The 22,199-nt window shown below is 48.5% G+C and overlaps 2 protein-coding genes across 6 annotated transcripts in view; one reads left to right on the top strand and one right to left on the bottom strand.

Moving 5' to 3' along the window:
• Positions 1–6,222, top strand: part of RAPGEF1 (Rap guanine nucleotide exchange factor 1) — a 127,637-nt gene extending 121,415 nt beyond the window's left edge. For all 5 annotated transcript variants that reach the window (XM_024193079.2, XM_024193078.2, XM_024193076.2 and 2 more), the window contains 2 exons: positions 1,163–1,291; positions 1,890–6,222. In XM_024193079.2, the coding sequence (XP_024048847.1) occupies positions 1,163–1,291; positions 1,890–2,040 (280 nt within the window). In that variant the 3' untranslated portion in view covers positions 2,041–6,222. The remainder of the gene's footprint in view (positions 1–1,162; positions 1,292–1,889) is intronic.
• Positions 6,223–11,135: 4,913 nt separating this feature from the next.
• Positions 11,136–21,725, bottom strand: PRRT1B (proline rich transmembrane protein 1B). The gene is made up of 4 exons (XM_024193072.3): positions 21,495–21,725; positions 15,241–15,671; positions 14,428–14,568; positions 11,136–13,456 (listed from the first exon to the last, which is right to left on the bottom strand). Exons 1-4 carry the CDS (start codon positions 21,508–21,510, stop codon positions 13,310–13,312), a joined length of 735 nt encoding a protein of 244 aa, XP_024048840.1. The 5' UTR covers positions 21,511–21,725; the 3' UTR covers positions 11,136–13,309.
• Positions 21,726–22,199: the final 474 nt, after the last annotated feature.

Below are 22,199 nucleotides of genomic sequence, written 5' to 3'. Positions count from 1 at the left end.
AGTTCATCGCTTTGTTGGAAATGGCAAGGATGCCTTGTCCTAGTACAGTTTTCCCGCCGGCCCTGTGCCTGTGCACTCCCAATGTACCATGGCTTTGGATTTCCTTAGCCACTGTTATCTGAAGATCCCAAAGTACTTTACAAACGTTAATTAACAAAATCTCTCAACTCCCTGCGCTTTCGGCAAATGGGGAAAGTGAGGCACAAAGGCAAATCAGAGAAGGCAAGTGGAAATCAAGGAGTTTGAACTCTCAGAACAGACCACTAGACTAGACTTCCCTTCAAGGTTGTGTGTAGAAAAAGAGGAGTTTCTCCATGAGATGTTAGAAGTTCATGCAATTCCCATCTCATGAGGCTAAGCTGATTCAGAGCTGCCCATGTGCCAGACCTGTCACTGCATCCTGGAAGTGTTGGTAAATTAGAAATCCTCTTTAAACATGCATGTCTTTTTTTCAAAGGTGGGATTCAAGTTCTCACCTTTCACTGCAGGGATCCTGTAGTCTGGGTGCCAGATTCACCAGGGGTTTATATAGGCTTTACCAGCATAAGCTCAGCCTGCCTAGGTCCCCAGTGGTGAAAAGCTTGTTGGAGAAGAGAGTGCGGAGGCACAAAGTAGCCAATCTGTTCAGGACCGTTGGAGAATGAGACAGCCACAAAAGGTGGATGGAAAACGTGATTCAGTGCCTTCCCCTGGGTGGCTCTTGCCCGCAGGGCACCCAGCGAAATGGAAAGCTCTCATCCTTTGCAGAAAACTTGAGGGAGTCTGAAACCGCTACGCTCTGTCCCCTCTTCCAGGGATGATGCCAGCCAACGCTTCTTGTGCCAACTTTATCTAGTCTGCTCCCAGCTTTTAGATGCATTGAAGTAAATAATTTTTCTTGGGTGCAGAAACTGGTCCCCAGTACCACTGGTTTAAGCATTAATGCTTCATCTGTAGGATCCCACCTCTGCACCCATGATGCTAGGAGCTTTGAGCCCCAATGCACCTTTGAAAGGACTGACTTCCTCTGATTTCAAATGCAGGAGCTAACCATGGCAGCAGCACTGAGCATTTGGGTTGATTTTTACTTGCCTTTCAGCTGGCTCTGAAGTGCTTGTGACTAACCTGGAGCTCTGTGCTTGTCTTCCCTCCTCCCTGCATGCTCCACCCTTCTCTCTTCCAGAGGGCTGATTCTGCAGGACTTGACCTTTGTTCACCTGGGAAACCCCGATTACATTGATAGCAAAGTGAACTTTTCCAAACGTTGGCAACAGTTTAACATCCTGGACAGCATGAGGTGCTTCCAACAAATGTAAGTACAGCCATCTGCCTGGCCTACGGCCGTGAGCAGGGACTCGGAGCTGCCTTTAAGGTGTTCTGACACCACTTTGGGACTAGGCATAGGGGATGCAAACGGTGCGGTGCTGCTGCAGCAAGGAGGAAACCTGGCTAGGAGAATGTAGGTGTTCTAAAGGCAGGGGTTTATAGGACAGACTTTGAGGATCCTAGAGATGACAGAAGAACTGTTGGGTTGCTTTTAGTCTCTCATTCTTTTGAATTCAGCTATGATCCCTACAGTATGTTTGCCTAGTACATTATCCAGCCTTGTTTTAAACGTCCCATGCAGGGAGCCTTCCATCTCTTCTCTTGTCTGCTGTGATTTATTCTTTATTGGGTGGATGGTAATTGCCAGGATTGTTCTTTCCATTTGTAAAGATCAGTACCACATTTGCCTCTCTTCCACCAATACACTGGTATCTTCAAGCAGATGGTCCTGTTGTATAAATTTCAAGAATTGGAATGTTGAATGTATTTCAGACAGTGTAGTCTGGGATTGCCCTAATTTAAGGGGTGGTTCTCGGGGTAAACTAGCTGCAATGTTAATTGTAGTGTTCTCTCTGGTTTTATAGACATTACGACATCAAAAGAAATGACGATATAGTCTCATTCTTCAATGACTTCAGCGACCATTTGGCTGAGGAGGCCTTGTGGGAACTGTCTCTCAAAATCAAACCTCGAAACATAACGAGGCGAAAAACAGACAGGGAAGAGAAAACCTAGGAGGAGGGGGGTGTGAGCGAGGAGAATCGCTCTGCGGATGCACCGAGGGCAGCTATGAGACTGGAGTAAATACTTGTACCTGTTACTGGATGACGCACTCTTCCTGCCCAGTTGGCAGCAGTCGCTTGCTTCCTGGGTCTCTGAATATTGGATTCTCTCAGCAGAAGAACTGTGAATGTGTGTGTGTCATAAGACAGCAACAGCCAAGGAAAGAGATCAGCCAATGCTCATTCCACTCTTCTTCCTCCACCTCCCGTCTCTCCATGCCATGAACCAGCTTTAAACCTGGGAAGAGAGTGCAGTGGAAGGAGGATCCCCTGTAGGCGTGTTACTGGTTTGCCAATTGATGTTTTCCATGCATTCTGAAATACTCTTGCTTCTGTCTTCAAGCAGCAGGGGGCAGCAGCAATAGCTTAGCAGGCATGAGCTGCATGTCTGTGGATCGCAGGGCACCTATGCAGCAGACAAAAACCGTGGAAGCCCCGGATTGTTCCCTGTTACCTTCTTGCCTCCCGTGCAATGTGGTCATGAATCACTTTTTCCCCAAGGAAGACGGAGTGGCAGGCACTCTCTCTGCCAGAGAAGCTTTATTTTGGAAGCGTTTGTGTGTGTTTACAGGGTTATTGAATCTAATTGCCCCAGATCTCTCTGACCTTAATGGGAGGAAGGCAACCACCACAGATATGGAAGAGGCACTGAAAACATGGGCAAGGACTGTGGTCTCCAGTCATTGCATCCCCCTTCTCCCCCCAAATCTCATTATTTAAAAAGATAGTCAGTCTCCCAACTCTGGGAAGGTTGACTAGCCAAGGTACTGTGGCTCAAGTGTCCTGTGAGCCCGTATCCCTTAGTGATGGTACTAGCTACTGCACAGTAAATATTGTAGTATATAAGACTGTCTTTTTGTAAATACTAGTATTTAGATTCCACGGAGGGCGGGGACTGATGCATGTCAAAATGCCAGTGGCTTTAAAGGAAAACAAGTGCAAAACAATGTGTATAAATCCACAACTAGTGAAAATGTCTTTCCAAGTGCTGGAATAAAGGAGACTTGGGGCAGCCGTGTCTGGAGCGGAGTACAGAGGGGACGTTTGGAGCCAGGAGGAATATTTCCAGGATTTTAAATGCTAAGGTGCAAAGAAAAGGGCACGTGTTCAGTGCTAAGACTGGTCATCCTCTCTCCCTCACCCACTTCACCTGGGGTTTTTGCCAGGACTGTTTATGGAACCCCCTCTGCATAACCGTTGGTGCTGCGTTTTGTGATCTTAGCGTTGGAAAAGCCAGAAGGCAGATTTGGAACTGGCAAAGCTCTGTCCCCAGTATAGTCAAGTCAAGATTCAGGGGACACAGGCAGCCCGGCACGTCATAGGGAGTTAGCATGTCATGTACCATGTTAACCCTGATCTGGTCCGTGTGCCTTATTCAGTTTCTCTACCCCTTTCCCCTATGGTCGTGCCCTCAGATGAGCAGTCCTTTCCCCCAGCGCAGCTAGGACTGGCTGATTCACACCCACGACCTTTCTGTCCTTCATCAACTGTTTACAGTGCTGGTCATGTTTTCAGGAATATGTTGTAGATTTTAATCAGCCTTGCAAGGCCTATTTTGGAACTACTTCGTGTAGTTTGCCTGACAGTGAATCACTGTGTTTTATAGCAAACTCTAACAAAACGCTTGCAGCTTTTAGGGATGTAAGTCTTAGGGACTGTACATAGGAGCTTCTCCCAGCAGCACCCTTAACTTCCTCATCAAGAGCCGTTCAGTGTTTGCTAAGCCTACCTTGTTCTGAGTGAATCAGAGTTACAAAACCCTTCCTTCTTCACACTCATTGCAGAGGCTTTCCTCCTCCCTTTTGTTAAACAGCAGCTTTGACTGACAATCTGTGTGACACCAGTTGGAGTGACAACCTATATTGTTTGGTTTATAGTATTATTTAAAGCTATACATCTTTGTTAAAGGACACTGTAAGCAGAAGATAATGGGCTTGTCTCCACACAAACCTTGCACCTGTTTAACTGAAGGTATGTTTTTAAACCCGTTTGGGTAGACACTTCTATTTCAGTTTGAGTGGCTCATGTCAATTTAGCTTAAGTAAATTCTTTCCTGACTTAAGCTAACCTGAAATAAGAGTCTCTACACAAACTATTGCTCCAGTTTAACTAAATCCATTTTTAAAGTGGTGTAAACTTTCTCAGGTAGACAAGCCCACAGTCTCCCAGACGCAGGATTAATGTTCTGTGCATATGCAGCATTCTTGCTTGCCCCTGACATACCTCTACTTGTCTTTGCCATGTTACAGGCCAAACCATTCCGAACACGAATGGCTAGCTAGGGAGAATGCATGAAATGATTATTCTGTCAGGGCAGCTGTATTTCATATCAAGGGAGTATAGGGGGGGCCCAGAGGCCAACAGACTATTCCTGGCTGGATCCATGCAGCCCCTAGAAAGGGTAGTCCGAACAGTCCGAGAGGAGAAGCCTCTCAATACTGAAGACCCTGAATCTGTAAGAGAGGGAAATTTAACAAGTTTATAAAGCCAGATTTGTTGTTTATGTAGCTAATCTGTGTGTGTTATCGAGCTGGCTACTTTGCACAGTAAAGCCTTCGCGATCTGTGAAGCAGCAAATGCAATCCACCTCTTGTGCAGGATCCTCTGCTGTTTGGTTCTGAACATGTCACTTTATTACTTAAGGTGTGTGTTGTAGCACAGGTGATTTATAGCAGTATTGTGTGTGGTCGTGTTGCTAAAATTGTCCTTTCATTTCAGTGTGTTCCAGCTTGGTTCCTCGTGTGTGCGTGTGTGTGTTGTGCCTCTTGTGGGTTAAAGTCAGAGACTGGCACTGGCCACCTGTTGGGGAGGGGCAGGGGGGGTGAGAAACCTCAGCAGGCAGATGCACCTCAGTGGAAATGCACCTGGTCCTAAAAACTGCCCCACAGATGCTCACGTCTTTTCTGGCCTTTCCGTGTAACTGTTTCAAGTCCCTGCCTTGCAACTAAACTGCAGACAAGACCCCTCTGAAAGGAGCGCAGACGGAGATGAGACTGCCCATCCACACACAGCCAGCTCCTAGTGAAAGCAAGCCACTGGTGTGTTTGCTGCTGGCCACATGGCTCCTGTGAGATCATGGCTGAGTGCTGGCTGTGCAAATAACCACCTGGGAGAGGGCAGTTGATTGACAGCTGCTGCTGTGACCCAAATCCCATCAACACAATGCCCCGGGCAAAGACAACTCTGGAGAGGAAAAAACAGACTGGGCCACGGGATGGATCACTTGATAAATTGCCCTGTTCTGTTCATTCCCTCTGAAGCACCTGGCACTGGCCACTGTCGGAAAACAGGATACTGATCTAGATGGGCCATTGGTCTAACCCAGTAGGGGCATTCTGATGCTTCTTTGGGGACATCCCTGGGTGATTCGCAGAGTGCTGGCTTTCCTCTCAATTTTAGGTTGGTGCATGTAGTTTTGATGACTAGTGGGGCTGCCTTGGCAGAACTGGGGTGACTCACTTTATGGACAGGCACTGGAGCAGCAGAATGAGCAGTGCTGTTGGGGAGGGGCGCCAGAACGTTCTCCTCACAAGTACAAACGAGCTTCAGTAACATTATACCACGTATTGGTTCCCTGTCAGCGGCAGGCCTAGCAGCTCCATGGGTGTGAAAGGTTCACTCCTCTGCTCCAATGCTTCCCTGGGATCGGAAGCCGGACACTTCAGCTATCTGCAGGACTGCAAATGTAATGGTCAGTCATGCCTCTTGCAGATAGAGTCCGTAGACCATTTCCCCTCTGGGAGGAGTGGGGGATTTTAACGTATTGACTGAATATTCAGACGGAGGCCAAGTAAGAGAGGACGCCAGTTTGTACATTACCGCTGCGATGACAGCAGCTCTATCTGGAGTTGTGGAGGGGAGTAGAAGTGGAAGGAAGCCCTGAGTTACCTGAACTCTGCTGAGCCACCTGCCAGCCGTGCTGACCCCAAGTCTCTCCTGCCATCCCAGAATGTTACATTGTATTATCTATTTACCACTAAGCCAGTCCTGGTAGTGACATCTTCCTGCAAACATTTCAAACCTGTAACTTTTATATTAAAGCAAAATAAATACCGATAAAGAATCCAGCCTAACGATCATGTTTACAGTGCATGCAGCAGTCTGCGGATTAAAGTGACAATCGAATCCACTTCAACTGCTGGTGTGGCCTCATATTTTCTGTGTTTTTCCTGTCTGGGTCTCATTTTTCAGTTGGGCTTTCGTTTTCTCCTGGTAAAACACATACACATCTCAGAGCCAGAACATTTTTCTTCCCCCTCCCTCCCCAGCACAAGCTTATTCATTGGCACAGAATTTAGGGGTGCTTTCCAAGGAGCCCTTCATGAGGTGCCACTTACCCCCTGAACATCCATATTCACATAGCCAATAGGAGGAGGGGATCTAGGATATAACACGTGTGAAGAAGGATGTGTGTATGTTGCAGTGTATCTATGAAAGTGGCATTGTGACACTCCACACAAGCCTATAAATAACTGCTCCTGAGGCCTGGATTGCTGATAATGTGGCGCTCCTGGTCTATTTCAGTCCTGGATAAGTTTCAAAATTCCACTGGAAATAATCTGCATCTGCCAGATTGGAGTGTAGGATGCTCAGACACTGACCGAGTCGCATACCAAAAGCAACGCTAAAGACAGATGGTCTTACAGGGCGTGACACATGGTATGCCACATCAGAGCTGGCTGGAAAAAACCACTCCCTCTGGCAGTCAAGAGTTGCCGCTTTGGGGGAGGAGAGAGAGACCCTGCACACAAACTGTCTCTGTTTGCACCATAGTCAGTATAGTGTGTGTGTGTTCATTTTACCCTCACTGTAAGGCAAAGGAAGGATGGCCTAATGTTTTGAAGTACAGGCCTGGGAGTCAGCTCTCCTGGGTTCTATTTCCAGTTGTGTCGCTATTTCATTCTGACCTTCTGCAAGTCATTTCACATGGCTGTGTCTCATGGCCCCCATCTAAAATGTCTTCTCTAGAGGGAGGGTGTTCGGCTTAATTCGTGAATCATTTGGAGATCCTCTGATGGAAAGTGCTATAGGAGTGCCAAGCATTATCTGTCCTAATCCGAGTCACAGCACATTTCTAGACATGCCTCGTTTTTCTGTTTGGAAGTTGTGTGTTTTTCAGACAACATGTAATAATTTTTGCTTCTCAGAGTTCGCTTAGCCCATGTATTTCATGCCCAAATGGCTGTGTAACATGAGCTCAGCACTTTTAAGCAGTTGTCATGTTCCACTGCAGAAGTGGCCACGTTTCAGTGATGGGCAAAGGGGATCTCTGTCTTATCCCTTAACTGCATCACAGAAATATTGATACTCACACCTTCTTGTCAACTGTTAGGAATGGGCCACATCCACCCTAATTGAATTGGCCACGTTAGCACTGACCCTCCACTTGGTAAGGCAACTCCCATCTTTTCATGTGCTCTATATTTATACCTGCCTACTTTTTTTCACTCCATGCATCTGGTGAAGTGGGTTCTAGCCCACGAAAGCTTATGCCCAAATAAATGTGTTAGTCTCTAAGGTGCCACAAGGACTCCTCGTTGTTTTTGCTGATACAGACTCACACGGCTACCCCTGTTGAGAGCTCATTGACCTTTTAAGGGCTCAATCCTGCAAGGGGCCAAGTATTCTAATCCCTCACTGACACTTCATGGGAGCTGAGGGTAACACCTGGCAGCATTGAGAGGTGATGCGAAATCTTGTGATGAACCATGCTGTAGAAGTGCATAGCAGTAGTGCTTGCCTAGGGGCTGAAACGTGCTCTTATTTCTCTTTCAGGTGTTTCCCTCTTTGCTTTCAGTTGTTAGCAGTTAGGTTCACTCTGACATAAAGCTGCTGCCTGGACCAGGATCCCATTCTGCTAGGTGCTGTACAAACAGAGCAAAGCCAGTCCCCCCACCTCCCAAAGCGCTTAACATGTAAGTATGAGAGACAACAGGTAGATATAGACAGATGCGGCGTACAAAGAAACAATGAGATGATATTGGTTGGCCTAACAATTAGTGGTGTCAGCACAGCAGCAAACTCCATGGGTGGTGATGGCTGAGCGATTACCCAGTGCAGGCATGTCATTGTTGCCAGTTTCTCTGAGTCCTCCTACACCTTAATGCCCAAAGTGGAATTGAAAGGGGATACAGGTGGTACTAACAAACGACAAGGGCAGGACCTGCAAGGAATTGACTGGTCTCAATTTCTAGGTCTAGGGCCACATAACGACTGTGTCACCTTTTGAACTTTTTTTAGTCTCTGCTAAGGATCTCAAGGTGCTCGCCAGACAATTAAGCCTTACAGCACCTCTTCCACAGATGGGGAAACTGGACCTCTGAGAGTTGTAGTGAATTGCCCAGTGTCGCAGCAAGCACGGGACAGCTGGAAAGAGAACCCAGGAGTCCTGCCTGCCAACACAGGTGTGGGGCGGGATGATTATGGCAATGTGGGAGCTTTAAGGGATGTATTGAGACATTAGAATTGTGTGTGTGTTTTTTATTGTAATAATCTAGAGGCTCCCAGAGTTTGGGCGAGACACTTGTAATAAATGTAGTTCAAAATAAGAGCTGCAAAAAGCGGATGGGGCAGCCACAGCCACATCTGTCAGATAATGGAGTCGTTTGTGTTTCCCACCTGTGTTAAACTCAAGGAAATAACCTCCTTCCAAGCGCATCTCTGAAAACTGCTGCTTTAAACTCGCTGGGAGAGGAGAGGAGAGGAACACACACACCTAAGGGGACTGCTGTTTCCATGGTGATTAATAGCCTTTGTCTCCCACCTTCCTACACACAGGTGGTTTAAATAAGGAGCCTAGCCAGAGAGGAAAGGTGCTTTATTCCTGCTGGCAAAGAGAAGCCACTGGGGATGGTTCAGGGGGTAGCTCTGCTGCATACTGGCTGGGCCTCGGTGGTTTGCAGATTCTGAGTAATGAGAGGAAGTTCCTGTTCTGTTTCTATGTAAAGCCTGGACCGCAGGACTATGGGGTGGTGACTTGGGTGGCTGCCTAATATGCAGCTGTGCAAGGCCTGGGATGCAAAGACTCCTAGCAATGGCCTGGAGAGTTTTGCCTTCTGGACGGTACAGGTCAGCGGAGTTAGAATTACCTTGATTTACAGGGAAATGTTCGTTGCGAGTGATGCGGACAGTCCTGCTTTACCTGCATTAAGCTCTTTGGAGAAATTGCCGAAAAGATGCTTGCGACCTGCTGCCACTGAACACTGTCTTCCCCTTTTTTCCTGCAAGTGCTTTGTAACAGGCTAGCTCTGAAAAACAAAACTGCCCTCTGCTGGCCAGAAAACTGCATTTCAATTGCAAACCACTTGGTTTTGCAAGTGGACCCACCCTGGCCAGCTTGGCTAGGTCACTGCTACAGTAACCAGCAATGTCATTTGTTTGTCTACTTTCAAGGCTTCTCTGTATTATAAGGAAGGTGGCTTGCTATGATCACTGACTTCCAGATATAGTGACCCCATTGTACTCTCACTGAAATTCAAGTAAAAAGCAACAGAGAGTCCTGTGAGACCTTTGACTAACAGAGCATAAGCCCCTGGAAATTTCCATTACATGCATCCGACGAAGTGGGCATTCACCCACGAAAGCTTATGCTCCAATACATCTGTTAGTCTTAAAGGTGCCACAGGACTCTCTGTTGCTTTTTACAGATCCAGACTAACACGGCTACCCCTCTGATACTTGAAATTCAAGTGTGCTTCTTACTGGCGTGCTCCAGTTCCAACAAGCTAGCTGTGAGGGTATTCAGTGGGGGGCACGCCTATCTTGTGTGGAGGCCTGTACCCTAACTTGTCCAAGGTAATAAAAGTCCAGCTCAGCCGGTTACATAAAACTGCTTGCAATTTTACAAAAATGTTGGACTGGATTAGTCCGAACACCGAGGTCTGCTGAGACCACCCCAAGGACTGTGTTAAGACACGATTGGTAAACCAAGGACAATGGAATTGGAAATGAATGAACCAACACATTGATGTTGGGAATTCGGCTTAGCTGGTGAACAAAATAATGAGGGGTTGGGCGATGCTGCCCGTCACTCCCTTTTTGGGGCCCTTAAAGAGATTCAGAGGGGCATGTCAAAACATCAGGTGTAGATTGAAAGGAATAAGTGCCCCCCTGGGATTCACCATGACACTGTTGGGCCTTCACTGTCCTGATCCCAAGATGTCCTGCTCAGATGAGGCCAGAGAGGGGGTCCCAGATGACATTCCCACTCCACTGGCTTCAGCTAACTCCTGAACAGCACCTGGCATGAGACGTGGGTTCCTGCTATCACCCCTCCCTCATGTCCTTTTCCTTCCCCACTTTATTTCTTCTCTTTCCTGCCTCTCTTTGCCTCTGTCTAGCAAGTGTCTGGCTTAGCTGGCCAAGACAGCTCTGCCTCTTGCAAAACTGCCAGGAGCCCACGATCAGAAACAGCAGCTAAAAGAAATGCCTCGAACAACCTGAACAAATTGGCCTGGTTTTGAGTGAGGCTAAGGAGACCAGCAGCCTGCTCACAAGTGGAAGTCCGCATCAGAGACAGAAGCTGCATGTTCTCTCTCTGCTGTTTTTTTCTGTCCCCTTGTATGCGTTGGTTGTGTTTTGTATCAAAGCAAGGAGTTGACTGGACTTTATCAACCAGCGCTCCAGCCCATCTCAACTATTTTTCTTTTCCCCAAAAAAAGACAGTTACCATCTTTAATACCATCTAATAGACCATCAGACAGGGGTGTCCCTATGAAAACTCTTCGCCAGCTAAAAGGACAGGGTTTAAGACGAGGGTTCTCAAACTGGGAGTCGGGACCCCACAGCAGGTCATGAGATCATTACATGAGGGGTTGCGAGCTGTCAACGTCCACCCCAAACTCCGCTTGCTTCCAGCATTTATAATGGTGTTAAATATATTAAACAGTGTGTTTAATTTATTAAGGGGGGGTCGCACTCAGAGGCTTGAGATGTGAAAGGGGTAGCCAGTAAAAAAGTTTGAGACCCACTGGTTTAAGGCATACTTACAGCCTTACTTAATACTTCACATTTCAAATGCTTTAAATGTTTTTTTTCTTCTTGTTCTGCCTCTTTAATGAAAGGTTACAAATATTTTTAGTTGTGGTTGTTGCCATGGGGTTAAGCAGGGCAAGGTCTCTGTACTCAAACCCCCAAACCATATTTAACTGTTTAATGTCGTACAGTGTCAGGGTCATGTTAACACCGTTGACTCTCTGGACCCACTTATTCCATCAGAATTCACACCCCTGTCACGCTGTACAAGTGCAAATGTAGCAGCAGAAATCCTGAGACTACAGCGTTTGGGATGGGGCTCTGTGGATGGGGCCCGTCATGCTGCAGGAGGAAGGTTCTGTAGAAGTTTGCAGAAGGGCTAAGGCCTATAAAGTCCAATGAGTGGCTGATGCTGTTTCTTTTCATCATGCTCAGTCGTGGTCACCAAACCAGACAGCCCAACGTGCATCCCTCTGGTTCATTCCAGTCTCTTGACATCTGTGATGACACAGTGGCAAATCACTGGGAGGCACGTGTGGGGACAGACCTCACTGCCAGTCCATCTGCCTCTGCATGCGCACGCCGTGTGCAGATGCTTCAGTAAACAGCCGGGTGACCCTAGGGGAGGGAGCAAACTCGGCCCCTGCAATAGGGAGCTGAGCATGTGGTCATTTTAGAATAACAATCAGGCTTTTCCCCTTAAGGCTGGCAGGGCAGCAGGCGGCATGGGTGAGTCAGAGTTTAGGCCCTGGCTTACTGCCAGGTGTTTATCCCAAGCCTGCACTTGGGCCTACCCACACCCTAGGAGCCATCCGTCCTCCTACAAGTCACATGCAAGGAGTTTATTTAAATGATGTTTCATGTGAACACGGCGAGGGGATTGACAGCTCTGGGGACCGGCAGCATATCCCCAGCACTGGGAGGGCCCCCATCCATGTGTTCCCGCCTCAGCCTAAAGGGCCCCCTTCTCGGGCTGAAGAGTATAGGCTGGATCAGACCCGAGGTCCATCTAGTCAAGATCTTGTCTCTGACAGTGGCCAGAACCAGTCGCTTCAGGAGAAGACACAGGAAATGCCATAGTGAACGATTATGGAATGACCTGCCCATAAGAGAGTGGTTGATTTTAAAATGGGTTGGTGGGGGTCTATTATGTGGGTATAGTTACATATGGAAACGTGCAATTTTGACAAACCTGTTTTTTTTTATTGAAATCTAGAGGCAGCAATGGGGGATATATGGGTTTCTAAAAAAAAAAATGTGTTTTCATATTGAGCTTTCTTGGGCCACAGTCCCCAGAACGGGTTAAATTGCTCCTATGAAATCCTGAAATAACACAGCCTTTGCATTCCTTGCTGGCCGTTTCGAACACAGATTCAGGATGTTAAACACTTGCGATATTCAGGCCATCAGGAAGGTGTGTTTCCTCTTATTCAAGTCCCATGAATTGGAGTGATACCTCCAGATTTTGTGTGCCTAAAACACAATCACAAAATGTGTTGCCATCGGGGAACATCTGACAGCTCCTGCAGGTGTCTGGGTTGTTTTCTGCACTGATTGACGTGATTCTGCCTTTTCTAGATAGATCGTTGTTCAGCACAAGCCACAAAGGAATTCCAGCTAAACTGGGATATCCTAGCAGAGGGGAAAGGGTTCTTGTGCTGGCAGCTTCCTTGCCTTCAGCCAGCCAACATTGCAAGTTTTCTTCCCACCAAGATGCTGTTCTGGGAATGGAGGCCACAAGCTGTGAACGAGGCGGCGGATGTTGGTAAATCATGGGAGATGCCCTGGAACACGCAGTGTTTTGTGGAGCTGACGTTCAGCTCTTGGATTGCCCCAAGTTATTGAAGCAACGCGGCGGTCAGCCCTGTGGAGCTTGCTCACTTGTCTTGCAGTTCCCTGGGGCTGGATGAGGCAGGTGGGTTGCTTCCGTGCTGGCTTTGGGGCAGCATCTAAGTTGTTGCAGTGGTGCTGCTGGTTGGCTGGGCCTGGCACAATACCCCGCAATCACTGCACTTGAGGAAGAGAATGAAATATAATCCCAGGGGCTGGACAAGCATACACCTGTGCTGCACAGTATCTGATGGCAGAAAACATGGCAGCTCAGACACCCTCTGATTTCCATGCCATGTTGCGGCATCACGGCACTTCTCTTAGCCCACGACTAGGTGCTTGCCCTGCTGCCCCAGGTGCTGCTGACGGTGGTGGTGAGGTGTTAACGTGATGCAGCCTGTTATCTGTGGGGTGCTCTATCATAGATAAAGGACCACCACTACATAGATGACCCAGCTGATGCACACGAACACTCCAAAGAGCAGGCTGAAGAGAACCAGGGATCGGGCTTTTTTGGATGCTAACTTGGCTTGGATCAGGTCTCCTCTGTTCAGGGCTGCTCGTGTCTAGGGTTGGGGGAGAGAATGTGAACAATGAGAAGAGATATGCAAGTTCCTTGCACTTCAAAGACAGTTCTGAGGCCTCCCAAACAGAGGGCCCTGTTTCCCTGTACAGGGCTTTAAGCATATCTGATAAAAACCAAAGGCACTAACTGTGACTAATGAGGAAAAGGGATGAAATTTCAGACCATCTAAGGCTCTGACTATGGATCCATGCAGAAAACCAGCAAGCACGGTCAGCACCCTTCGCAAAAGAGCATTGGTCATCTATCCAGAAAGTGCAGCAATATGCACCAGCTGTCTTTCAACCACCAGCTTATTCACCCTGTCAGACACACAGGAGTACATTGTCTGGCCATAGTGCCCCATGTACAGATGTGTATGAACTAAGCAGCCATAGGATGACCAAGGTATTATCTTATTTCCAGAGCTCTGGGCTAAGTCCAGAGCTTTACTTCATAGACTGCAATCAGCATTGGGAATTCTGTGCCCCATGAGGTACTTGCAGAATCCATGTTACTAGGATTCAAGGAGGAAATAGACGATTAGTTGGGACTCCCAGTATAAATGGGAATTGGAAGTTTAACCATGGAGCTGGGTAGTCACATGCACCATGCTGAACTGATCACCAGATCTGGAGAGGAAGGGAATTCTTCCTGCCTTCCCTTATTCCAAGTACGTGGTGACAGGGGCCTCATTGACCCGTCCTTTAGGGCGTTAAGCAGAGCTTTCTTAGGATCATGTGAGCTTATCCTTACAGCTGAGAATGTCCCTTGTATAAAGTGGGGACATGGGGAAAGTATCCCACTGAAATGAACATGCAACTGGAGTGCTTCTATCAGTGCTGCCAGTTGTTCAGTGTAACCAACCATGTCCCTAACTAGGTGAATAAACTATATTAAGCACAGGGACCCCTCATCCCTCCTCCAACCAAGTTCAGAGAGCCCAGGCCACAGGAAGGAAAGGGCACGTCCTACCTCATGGGAGTAGACAAGGGCAATCACCCCTGTCAATAAGCAGCAGAAAATCGTCACCAGCACCGACTCCACCATATAATCTTTGGGCGGGCGCCTCCTGTCTGCCGCTCCTGGAAGCCTGCTGGCAGGAAGCCCGTTGTACTGCAACACAGAGCAAAGGGTTCTGGTAATTTTGGGACACCTGCAACATGGAGAGAGGGATCCCAGGACAAAGGGTCACTGCCTTGGGTAGCCCTCTGCCGTGGAATTGCTGGAGTTGCCGATAGGCGAGGACCCATGTAGGTCAACCCACCACCTCTGAGGGATTGCTCCTTATGCTATTTATTTCTCTGTCTACCAGTGCATTGTCCACTCTGGATTTCCAGGTCTCACGCCTTGGGGCTTCCACCATTTCCTTTGGGAGGCAATTCTGCACCGTCCTTTTCTAGGGCTCGCAGTGCAATGTACAGACCTGCCTGTTTACATACCCTTGCCATCTGCTGGCTTCCCCTTCTGACCCAGCTGCTGGAGGCTGAGCTGGGACTAGCCTTCAAGTTGCTGAGTCCATGCAGTCGCTTTGCACTGCATGTGCTCAAGGCCGGCCCAGCTGTCTGCCTTGGGCAGTATATGGAGTCTCTGCCTTCTCCTTCCCCCCAAAGTCCACACATTGGTGAAAGATTAGCCCCAGGCAGGAAGCTCATGCACGGGATGTGACAGCCTAGGTGACTAATCTGTAGTGTCGCTGGTAACCAGTGAGAGAGAATGGGGGGGACTGCAGGATAGGGACGAACATTACACTCAACAGTAATGAGATGTGCTACCGTGGTTACATACAATAGTGTATGCAAAGGAGCCAGTAGGAAAATTCTGCTGCGAAGGTCCTGGCTGGTACATGATGGGCACTTGTCCTGAGATGGTCTGGAAAGGTGGGTACATCAAGTGAGCAGTCTTTGGGTCTGGAGGAGAATAGGGTGGAGGATCCCCAACAAAGCTTGTGTTGGTGACTCCCGAAGTGCACTTGGGTTCTTGCCCATCGTGTGCAGGGAGATTGGGCTCAACCGCGGTGCTTGTGAGTCCAGGAGACGATGTACTTCCAGTGCAGCCCTGCTGCTCCAGGCCTGTAATCCCTCCTCCGCTGTGGTCTGGAGTAGCACCCCAGGCTGGCCCCATCGCTCCTTCCATGCTGGCATTGCCTCCCTCCGGGGGCTCGCAGCTCCTCAGTCCCTCGGTCGAGGTGCGGGAGAGGTCCCCTTCCATCTCTGGCCCTTTGAAGAAATTGCAGCAAAGGTTAAAGTGGGTGACAGGCACTTACTGATATTGTTCCTTTGAGGAAGTGAAGATTCCTCATTCCAAAGTGCTCAGACAAACTGGAAATGCCTCTGCAAACTAATGTGACCCACACGAAGAACGGCTCTACATGGAGCTGGGCAGCCAAAACAGCTCATCCTCACTTCCATGTTGTGGGCTTCCTGGATCCCTTCCACAGACAGGCTCAGCCAAAGAAGAGCCACCCTTGAAGTGACCCAGACTGTTAGTTTGCAGCGGGACAAAGGGCAGCCAGCTTTTTCCCCCAGTAGCTTTGTTTTTCTCCTGTGCCACAAGCAGCTCTGCTGAGATATTGTGGGGGCGCTGGGAGACCAGAAGCAGCAAGCCCCACAAATCTCATGACCTGTTCTCTGGAGGTTTCCAGCTCAATCCTGTTGGCCCAGGAGAGGGGCTTATTCAAATCTCAGAACCTCGAGAGACCTGGCTGGGCACAATGACTTCTGCTTTTACCCAGTACTCATGAATCAGCCCAAAGCATTAGAATTCCAGTCAACATGGTGTTTGTGTACCTGTCTCACAGGCCAAGTGAATAGCTAAGACAGAGGTGGCTGTTACAACGCTGTAAATCTCTATGTACTTTACTCCAGATCTGATTGACAAGAACAGAAGAATTTCAATGTAATTGCACTTCATTCGCTCCTTGAACTGAGCATCGGCCTGTTGTTTCCAAGGGCTCTGCCGATGTAGAGTTTATTTCATATCAGATCTGTTGTTTAATCACTGCTTGGTGGCCTTACTGCCTTTTTTCCTCTGCCCTGTTTTTTTGTTGAAGGCTTGCTAACGGCTGCCTGGCTCTGCATACCAGGGGATGTTTGCTTTTTAATAGGAAATAAACCCAAGCTCTTCTTGGAGAGGGGAGAAGAAGGGAGTTCACGAAACAAAAAAATTCTGTGTCTTTTTGGAAACTGTTATCATAGCATGTTGATATGTGAAATTAAAAGTGCTGCTGAAAACATGATGGGATTATTTACGTGTGTCTCAGCACAGAAACTTGCATGACTTCATGTATATGATCTACATACATGGGGACAACATGTTATGGTGGTTTGTAATAATACTGGGGGAGGGGGGGGAGAATCCAATTAACATATTGTACCAAAAAAGCCCATGTGTCCATACCATCCTGGACAACTCCATCAGCTGCCATTGTGCACCAAATCTCTGTTCATGGTGATTTTTCAAGCCGGCAGAAGCAGAGTGGTGCTCTGTAGCTATGCAACTGCCACGGCCACTTTCTCTGTGTAGTGCACCTTTTCGATTTGGAAGGACTCTGCCTACGTACAAAGACAGCTGCCCTTTGACTCTGAGAGGCTGCAGCTTGTTGCACATGAGACTCACACACTGTGCTCTCTCCTGCAGTGTTTGCCTTTGTACCTGTTGCTTTTCTTTAAATGGACATAAATTATTGCACTTCACATCTACATTAATTGCTAACGCTTACCATATATAAGCGCTTTTATAAATGGAATGCACTGCACAGTTAAATAATTCCCATAATGCCCCTATGCTGTGGGTAGATAAGTATTCTTTATCTTCATTTTATAGGTGGGGAAGCTGCTACAGCAAGGCGAGGTAGCTTATGCAAGGCCACGTGGTGAGTCAGTCACATATCCGGTAAGATCACTAATCTGTAAATCTCCTTTCCCCCATTCTAGCAGAAGGGTGTCTGCAATAATAATGCTCCTCCCCATAAGCAAATGCCTGAAAAAGGAAGACCTGACAGAGCAAAAACCTTCTCACTGGCTGCTCTGGAGTGCAATGGTCCAAGGTACAATGCGTTGGACTATTGAAATCTCGCTGTGGGCCCAGCTGCAGCTGGTGGTGTCTGAGAGCACAGCTGGGCATGTGACACTTTAAAATGAGGCTGTGTTGTTGAAGGGAATCTGGGACTCCTGGATTCTATTCCCTGCTCTGCGACTGACTTTGCTGCGACTCTGTGGGTTTCTAGTCTTCATGGCCTTTGGTATCTCAAGACAAGAATTAAGTTTGAGTTTCGCTGTGGGCGGGCTGAGTCTCAGGTGAGCGGGGTTGTATGCCACTGATCTTCCAGGGGTGTGGGAAGGGATCTAGAGAAGGAAGAAAACTTGCTGGCCAGTATGTCACTGCTGCTGTTAAGGGGAGGTCTATGCTAAGGGCATGTCTGGCATTGTGTTCTCAAAGAGAGAAGACATGAACTCATCCCGTGTGACACTGGGCAAGTTGCACCCTCTCCGTGCCTTGGTTTCTCCATTCTTAAAATGGGGGGAATGATCTCTTACTTGGCAGGGGGTCCAGGGAGGTGACGGGTTGGTGACACACTTTGAGATCTCTGGAAGAAGGGTGCTATGTGTGTACAAAATACCATCACTGTCTGAATGATCCCCTGCAGGAAATTCTCCATCAGCTGGAAGCCCCTAGAGTCCCATCTTGGATGCCTGGGATTCCAGACAACATAATGAGAATTAAACCAAACCAAGGCAGGCACATACCCTAAGGCTGCTGCCTGCCTGCCTCCCTCCCTCCCTAGTGGCTGCCAGCACAATACAGCAGCCTCTTGACAGGTTGTAATGCAGGGCGTCAATCTCAGCTATGGCAGAAGAACCCTGCTTCCACTCTTAGCAGGACATGCAGCCGCTGGAGCATGTCTAAGTGGGGCTCTCTCACCTGAAGCTGGGACCTGCCAAGGGGAGCGAAAGGCCCAGCACCTGTCCAAACTGGGCCACCTCCCCACTGTGAAATCCTAACTGGGCCTTGGCTCAGGTTCCAGGCTTTAGAGTTGGTTGCTGGTTTGTGCTGAGAGTGAGTGTCTGCTCCGGCTGCACTTCAGCAGGAGGGACCTGGGCAGAACCACCCACCCTCATTGCTTTGGGTCAAGACAGAAATGACCCTTCCTTCCCCAGGGGCCTGCGAGTGCAGTGAAATGTCTTGAATATGGCCCTGACCCTGTAAGAAATTCTACATTGAATATTAAAGCCCTAGAGGGCCTAGAACTGCCCTCCATAACACGCAGAATTTTTTTAGGCCTTGCCCAATTTCTGTGGCCTGGTCAAGCAGGATAAACCCTTGTCCCAGCTGACTGGACCTCCCCACGCACGCTCGGCTCTCCGTCGGGGTATTTCATGCTCGGTATCTCCCATAACATAAACCACAGCCGTCCTGCGGTTCAGCCACTGTAAACACCACGTGCTGGGCCGATAAGGGGAAATAAATAAAAGAGCTGAGGTAGGCTAACATCTGGCCTGACGGGGGAGGTTTGTCAGAGCCCCGTGGAGTAGCTGTTACTAGGCCAAAGTGTAGGCGCTCACCAGATTTGGTGTCGGTACCAGAGGCCAACAAACATCCATGGCTCCTCCTGAAGGGGGAAGTATCCCAAGGCTGGGTGTGTTCTGCAGAGTGACAGGTCAGCTGCCTGAGCACGGCAGAGTAGGGAGCACCCCTGGATGGCTGCGAGGCCCGTCCAGCTGTAGCTTCTATCTTAAATTCCTTTGCTAAGAGAGAACCTACTCCAGGGCTTTTGACTCTCCCCTCTGGAGGAGAAGAGCAACTGCAAAGAAATCCAAGTAACATCCAGCCCTTCGTTAGTGGTTTATATTGCTAGGTTTGTGTGTGAATATTCCCCCTCGTCCAGACCTCTGCGACCCAAGGTAGCAATGACTCTCCTTCCTACATGGAGATACCGAAACAAGGAGGCTACATGACTTGCCCAAGGTCAGTGCTTGAGTCAGTGTCAAAGTTAGGACTAGCCCTCAGGAGTCAAGACTATTAATTGAAAACAAACAATGCCAAAATGAGACGCAGGGATACACACACGCCTGCCTGCCAGCCACCCACCCCCGCTCTTCTCTGGAACTAGAACTGTGGGGAAAATGGATTTTTTGGTTCACAGGCAGTTTTGAAAAATCAGAGAAAAAAATCATTTTGGGTCAACCCAAAAGTGAAATTTTTCAGTTCAGCAAATCGAAAAGTAAATAAATACATTTAGCTCCGTTGGAGTCGAGCTAAATGTTTTGTTTCAATTTTGAGCTCCCCCTCCCCTTTTTAAATGAAAGAAATAATGGTGATTTTAAAAAGAAGGTGTTTCCAGTCAAAATATTTTGTTTCAAAATTGACAAAAAATGTTTTGACTTTTGCAGATTTTTTTTTTATCAGCTAAAATAATTTGCCAACATCAACATGAATTTGTGAAATGTGTCAATTGACTTGAATCTCCCCCTGCCTCCCAGAGGAAAAAAGTTATATTTGCTCAATCTGTATGTGTCCTCTGGTCTTTGAGTGAGCTCCTTGGGACCCTCCCTCAATGAGACCCAGCAGTAGAGCGCCCCCAGCACCCAGCTGGGCCAGGGAAGGAATCAGTCGCTTATGCTGACTTCTCCATTCAGGCCCTCTGTGGGAAGTGTGATGCTCTGGCAGCAAGACCACGTGCATCCCTCATGGCAAGTGGGCTGGTCCAAGCCGCAGAACAGCTGTATATAGGGCAATCCTCGGATGGTACTGCAGGGAGACACAGCATCCTTATCCTATCCACACCTTACAGCAGTCTGGCTACTGCAGAGGCTGCACCTGTGTACATGGCTGCTCTGTGATCCTGGCATTGGGATGTCCCTGGGCCTGCTCCTCGGCAGCTGGCCTTAATATTGATGTTCAGCGCCACACAGGGATGGATTCAATGAAATCCAGTGAAATTCAGGGGTTCCCCAGGAGAGCAGCTGGAACCCAGCTGTCTCAACTGAGTTTTGCTCTGAGGTTGTGACATTTGTTCAAACCTGGAACTCAAAGCAAAACTCGGGGGGGGAACTCCATATGCTCCAAACCAGCTAGACCTCTGCCTGATTCCCACTCGGCTTACCAGCTGCCTCATGGATACACCTGCTCACGTGTCCCCATGCCCACGACCCACCAGGTGGCTGAAGAGCCATCTACAAACAGCCTATGCTTGAAGCTGCAGTGCCTTGAGGCTCCATATAGGCGTGGGGGAGAAAGAACCTGTTTGAGTTGCTCTCCTATCTAGCATCAATTCTTGGGGCAGATTTTCCTCTTGGAAACTAGGCATTGGGTTTTGGCTGCAATTCCTGAAGGAGTGAATTGCCTGCATGCTGTTTGTGACCACCTTTGTCCAAGGACTGGTGTATGTAGTGTAAATACCCAGATTCCATGCCACTGGTTTCTCCTGTTAGGAAACTGACTGGCAACGCCCTGATATCTGCTGCAGCTTGACAGTGTGAGAATTCACTCCCCCTCTTTGGTGACTGGGAGTTCCCAGCCACATGGAAACTCTCCCAAACGCGCAGACCAACTTCCTCCTTCCCCCCAAAACACTGTGGATCAGTGAATCAGAAAAGAGCTCTGGCAGCTGGTACCAGGCTCTAATGTGCTAATCTCCAGAGGGGGTTTCTCTTTACATGAATTAATAATGGTAAGAGGTAACATGCTCTGAGCCCCGTCTGGGAACGTGGAATTCCTGAGTTTCAATCCTGGCTCTGATGCTGACTTGTTGTATGACCTTGAGTCAGTCACCAAACTCCTCCTGTGCCTCAGTTTCCTGATCTGTGGCAGGGAGATTATGGTATTTTCTTGGCTCATGGAGGGGATTGTATAACTCTTGGTAGACCCTGGTTTGCTACAAACTGCACAGACTACAGGGGTCTCCCACCTCGAGACACAACCAAATGCAGTTGAACGGGGCCTTACAGAGCTGAGCACTCGCCTTAGAGCCAACCCAGTGTACGAAGAGCAATGTCCAGACATCATTTACTCCGCCCAAAAGAAAGGAAAGTTCACGTTACCTGAATCAGTGGTCATGCCTCTCTCTTCTTAGTCGGTTTCACTCCAGACCATGCTGGTGAGCGACCCAAAGCAGAACAAAGATTCCCTTTCAGTGGGATCAGCTGTTCTTAGGAAACTCTATTGAGCTATCTACGCTCCTGATCTAGAGAGAGAGTCTTCTTCCTGCATTTCCCTGGGGAGTGACTGTCCCGAGAACTAAGCCGTGTGCCTCCTTCCCTGCTCGGATTCAGTTTCCTGGGGCTGAGCTGAGCTTTATTAATAATTGACGAGCTTGTTTGCAGATGACTGTGTACTCAAGGGCAGCGGCAGCTCCCGTGCTATGGTGTTCCCAGCCAGGCCAGGCTGTACCAGTATCTCCCTGCTCCTGAGGGCGGGGTGGAGGGGGGGGGATGAAGGCCAGATGCAGTGAGACCGGCCTTCCCTATCTACCCTGGCAGAGTGAGCATAAGCCTGTCAGAGCCTGCTCCAGATAAGGGGATACAATAGAGGGGGAGGGACACCCCCCAAACAGGCCACGAAGCCCTTTGAACTGTAAATACCTGTTGGAGCCAAATCATACTAAATAACTGTGACTGGGAGCCAGGGCTGGTGTTTCCTTGGCTTTTAGACCTGGAATGGGGTGGTGTCGCTGCCTTGAGGAAGGGAAGGGGGGCTTCTGCCTGAGGGCACTTCAAAGGAGGGACTATCTTTTAAAAAACCCAATC

This window comes from Terrapene carolina, unplaced genomic scaffold (assembly GCF_002925995.2).
Source record: "Terrapene carolina triunguis isolate 2854851 unplaced genomic scaffold, T_m_triunguis-2.0 Scaffold238, whole genome shotgun sequence".
In the NCBI taxonomy this organism is placed as follows: Eukaryota; Metazoa; Chordata; order Testudines; family Emydidae; genus Terrapene; species Terrapene triunguis.
This window is presented reverse-complemented; position numbering and strand designations above follow the sequence as displayed.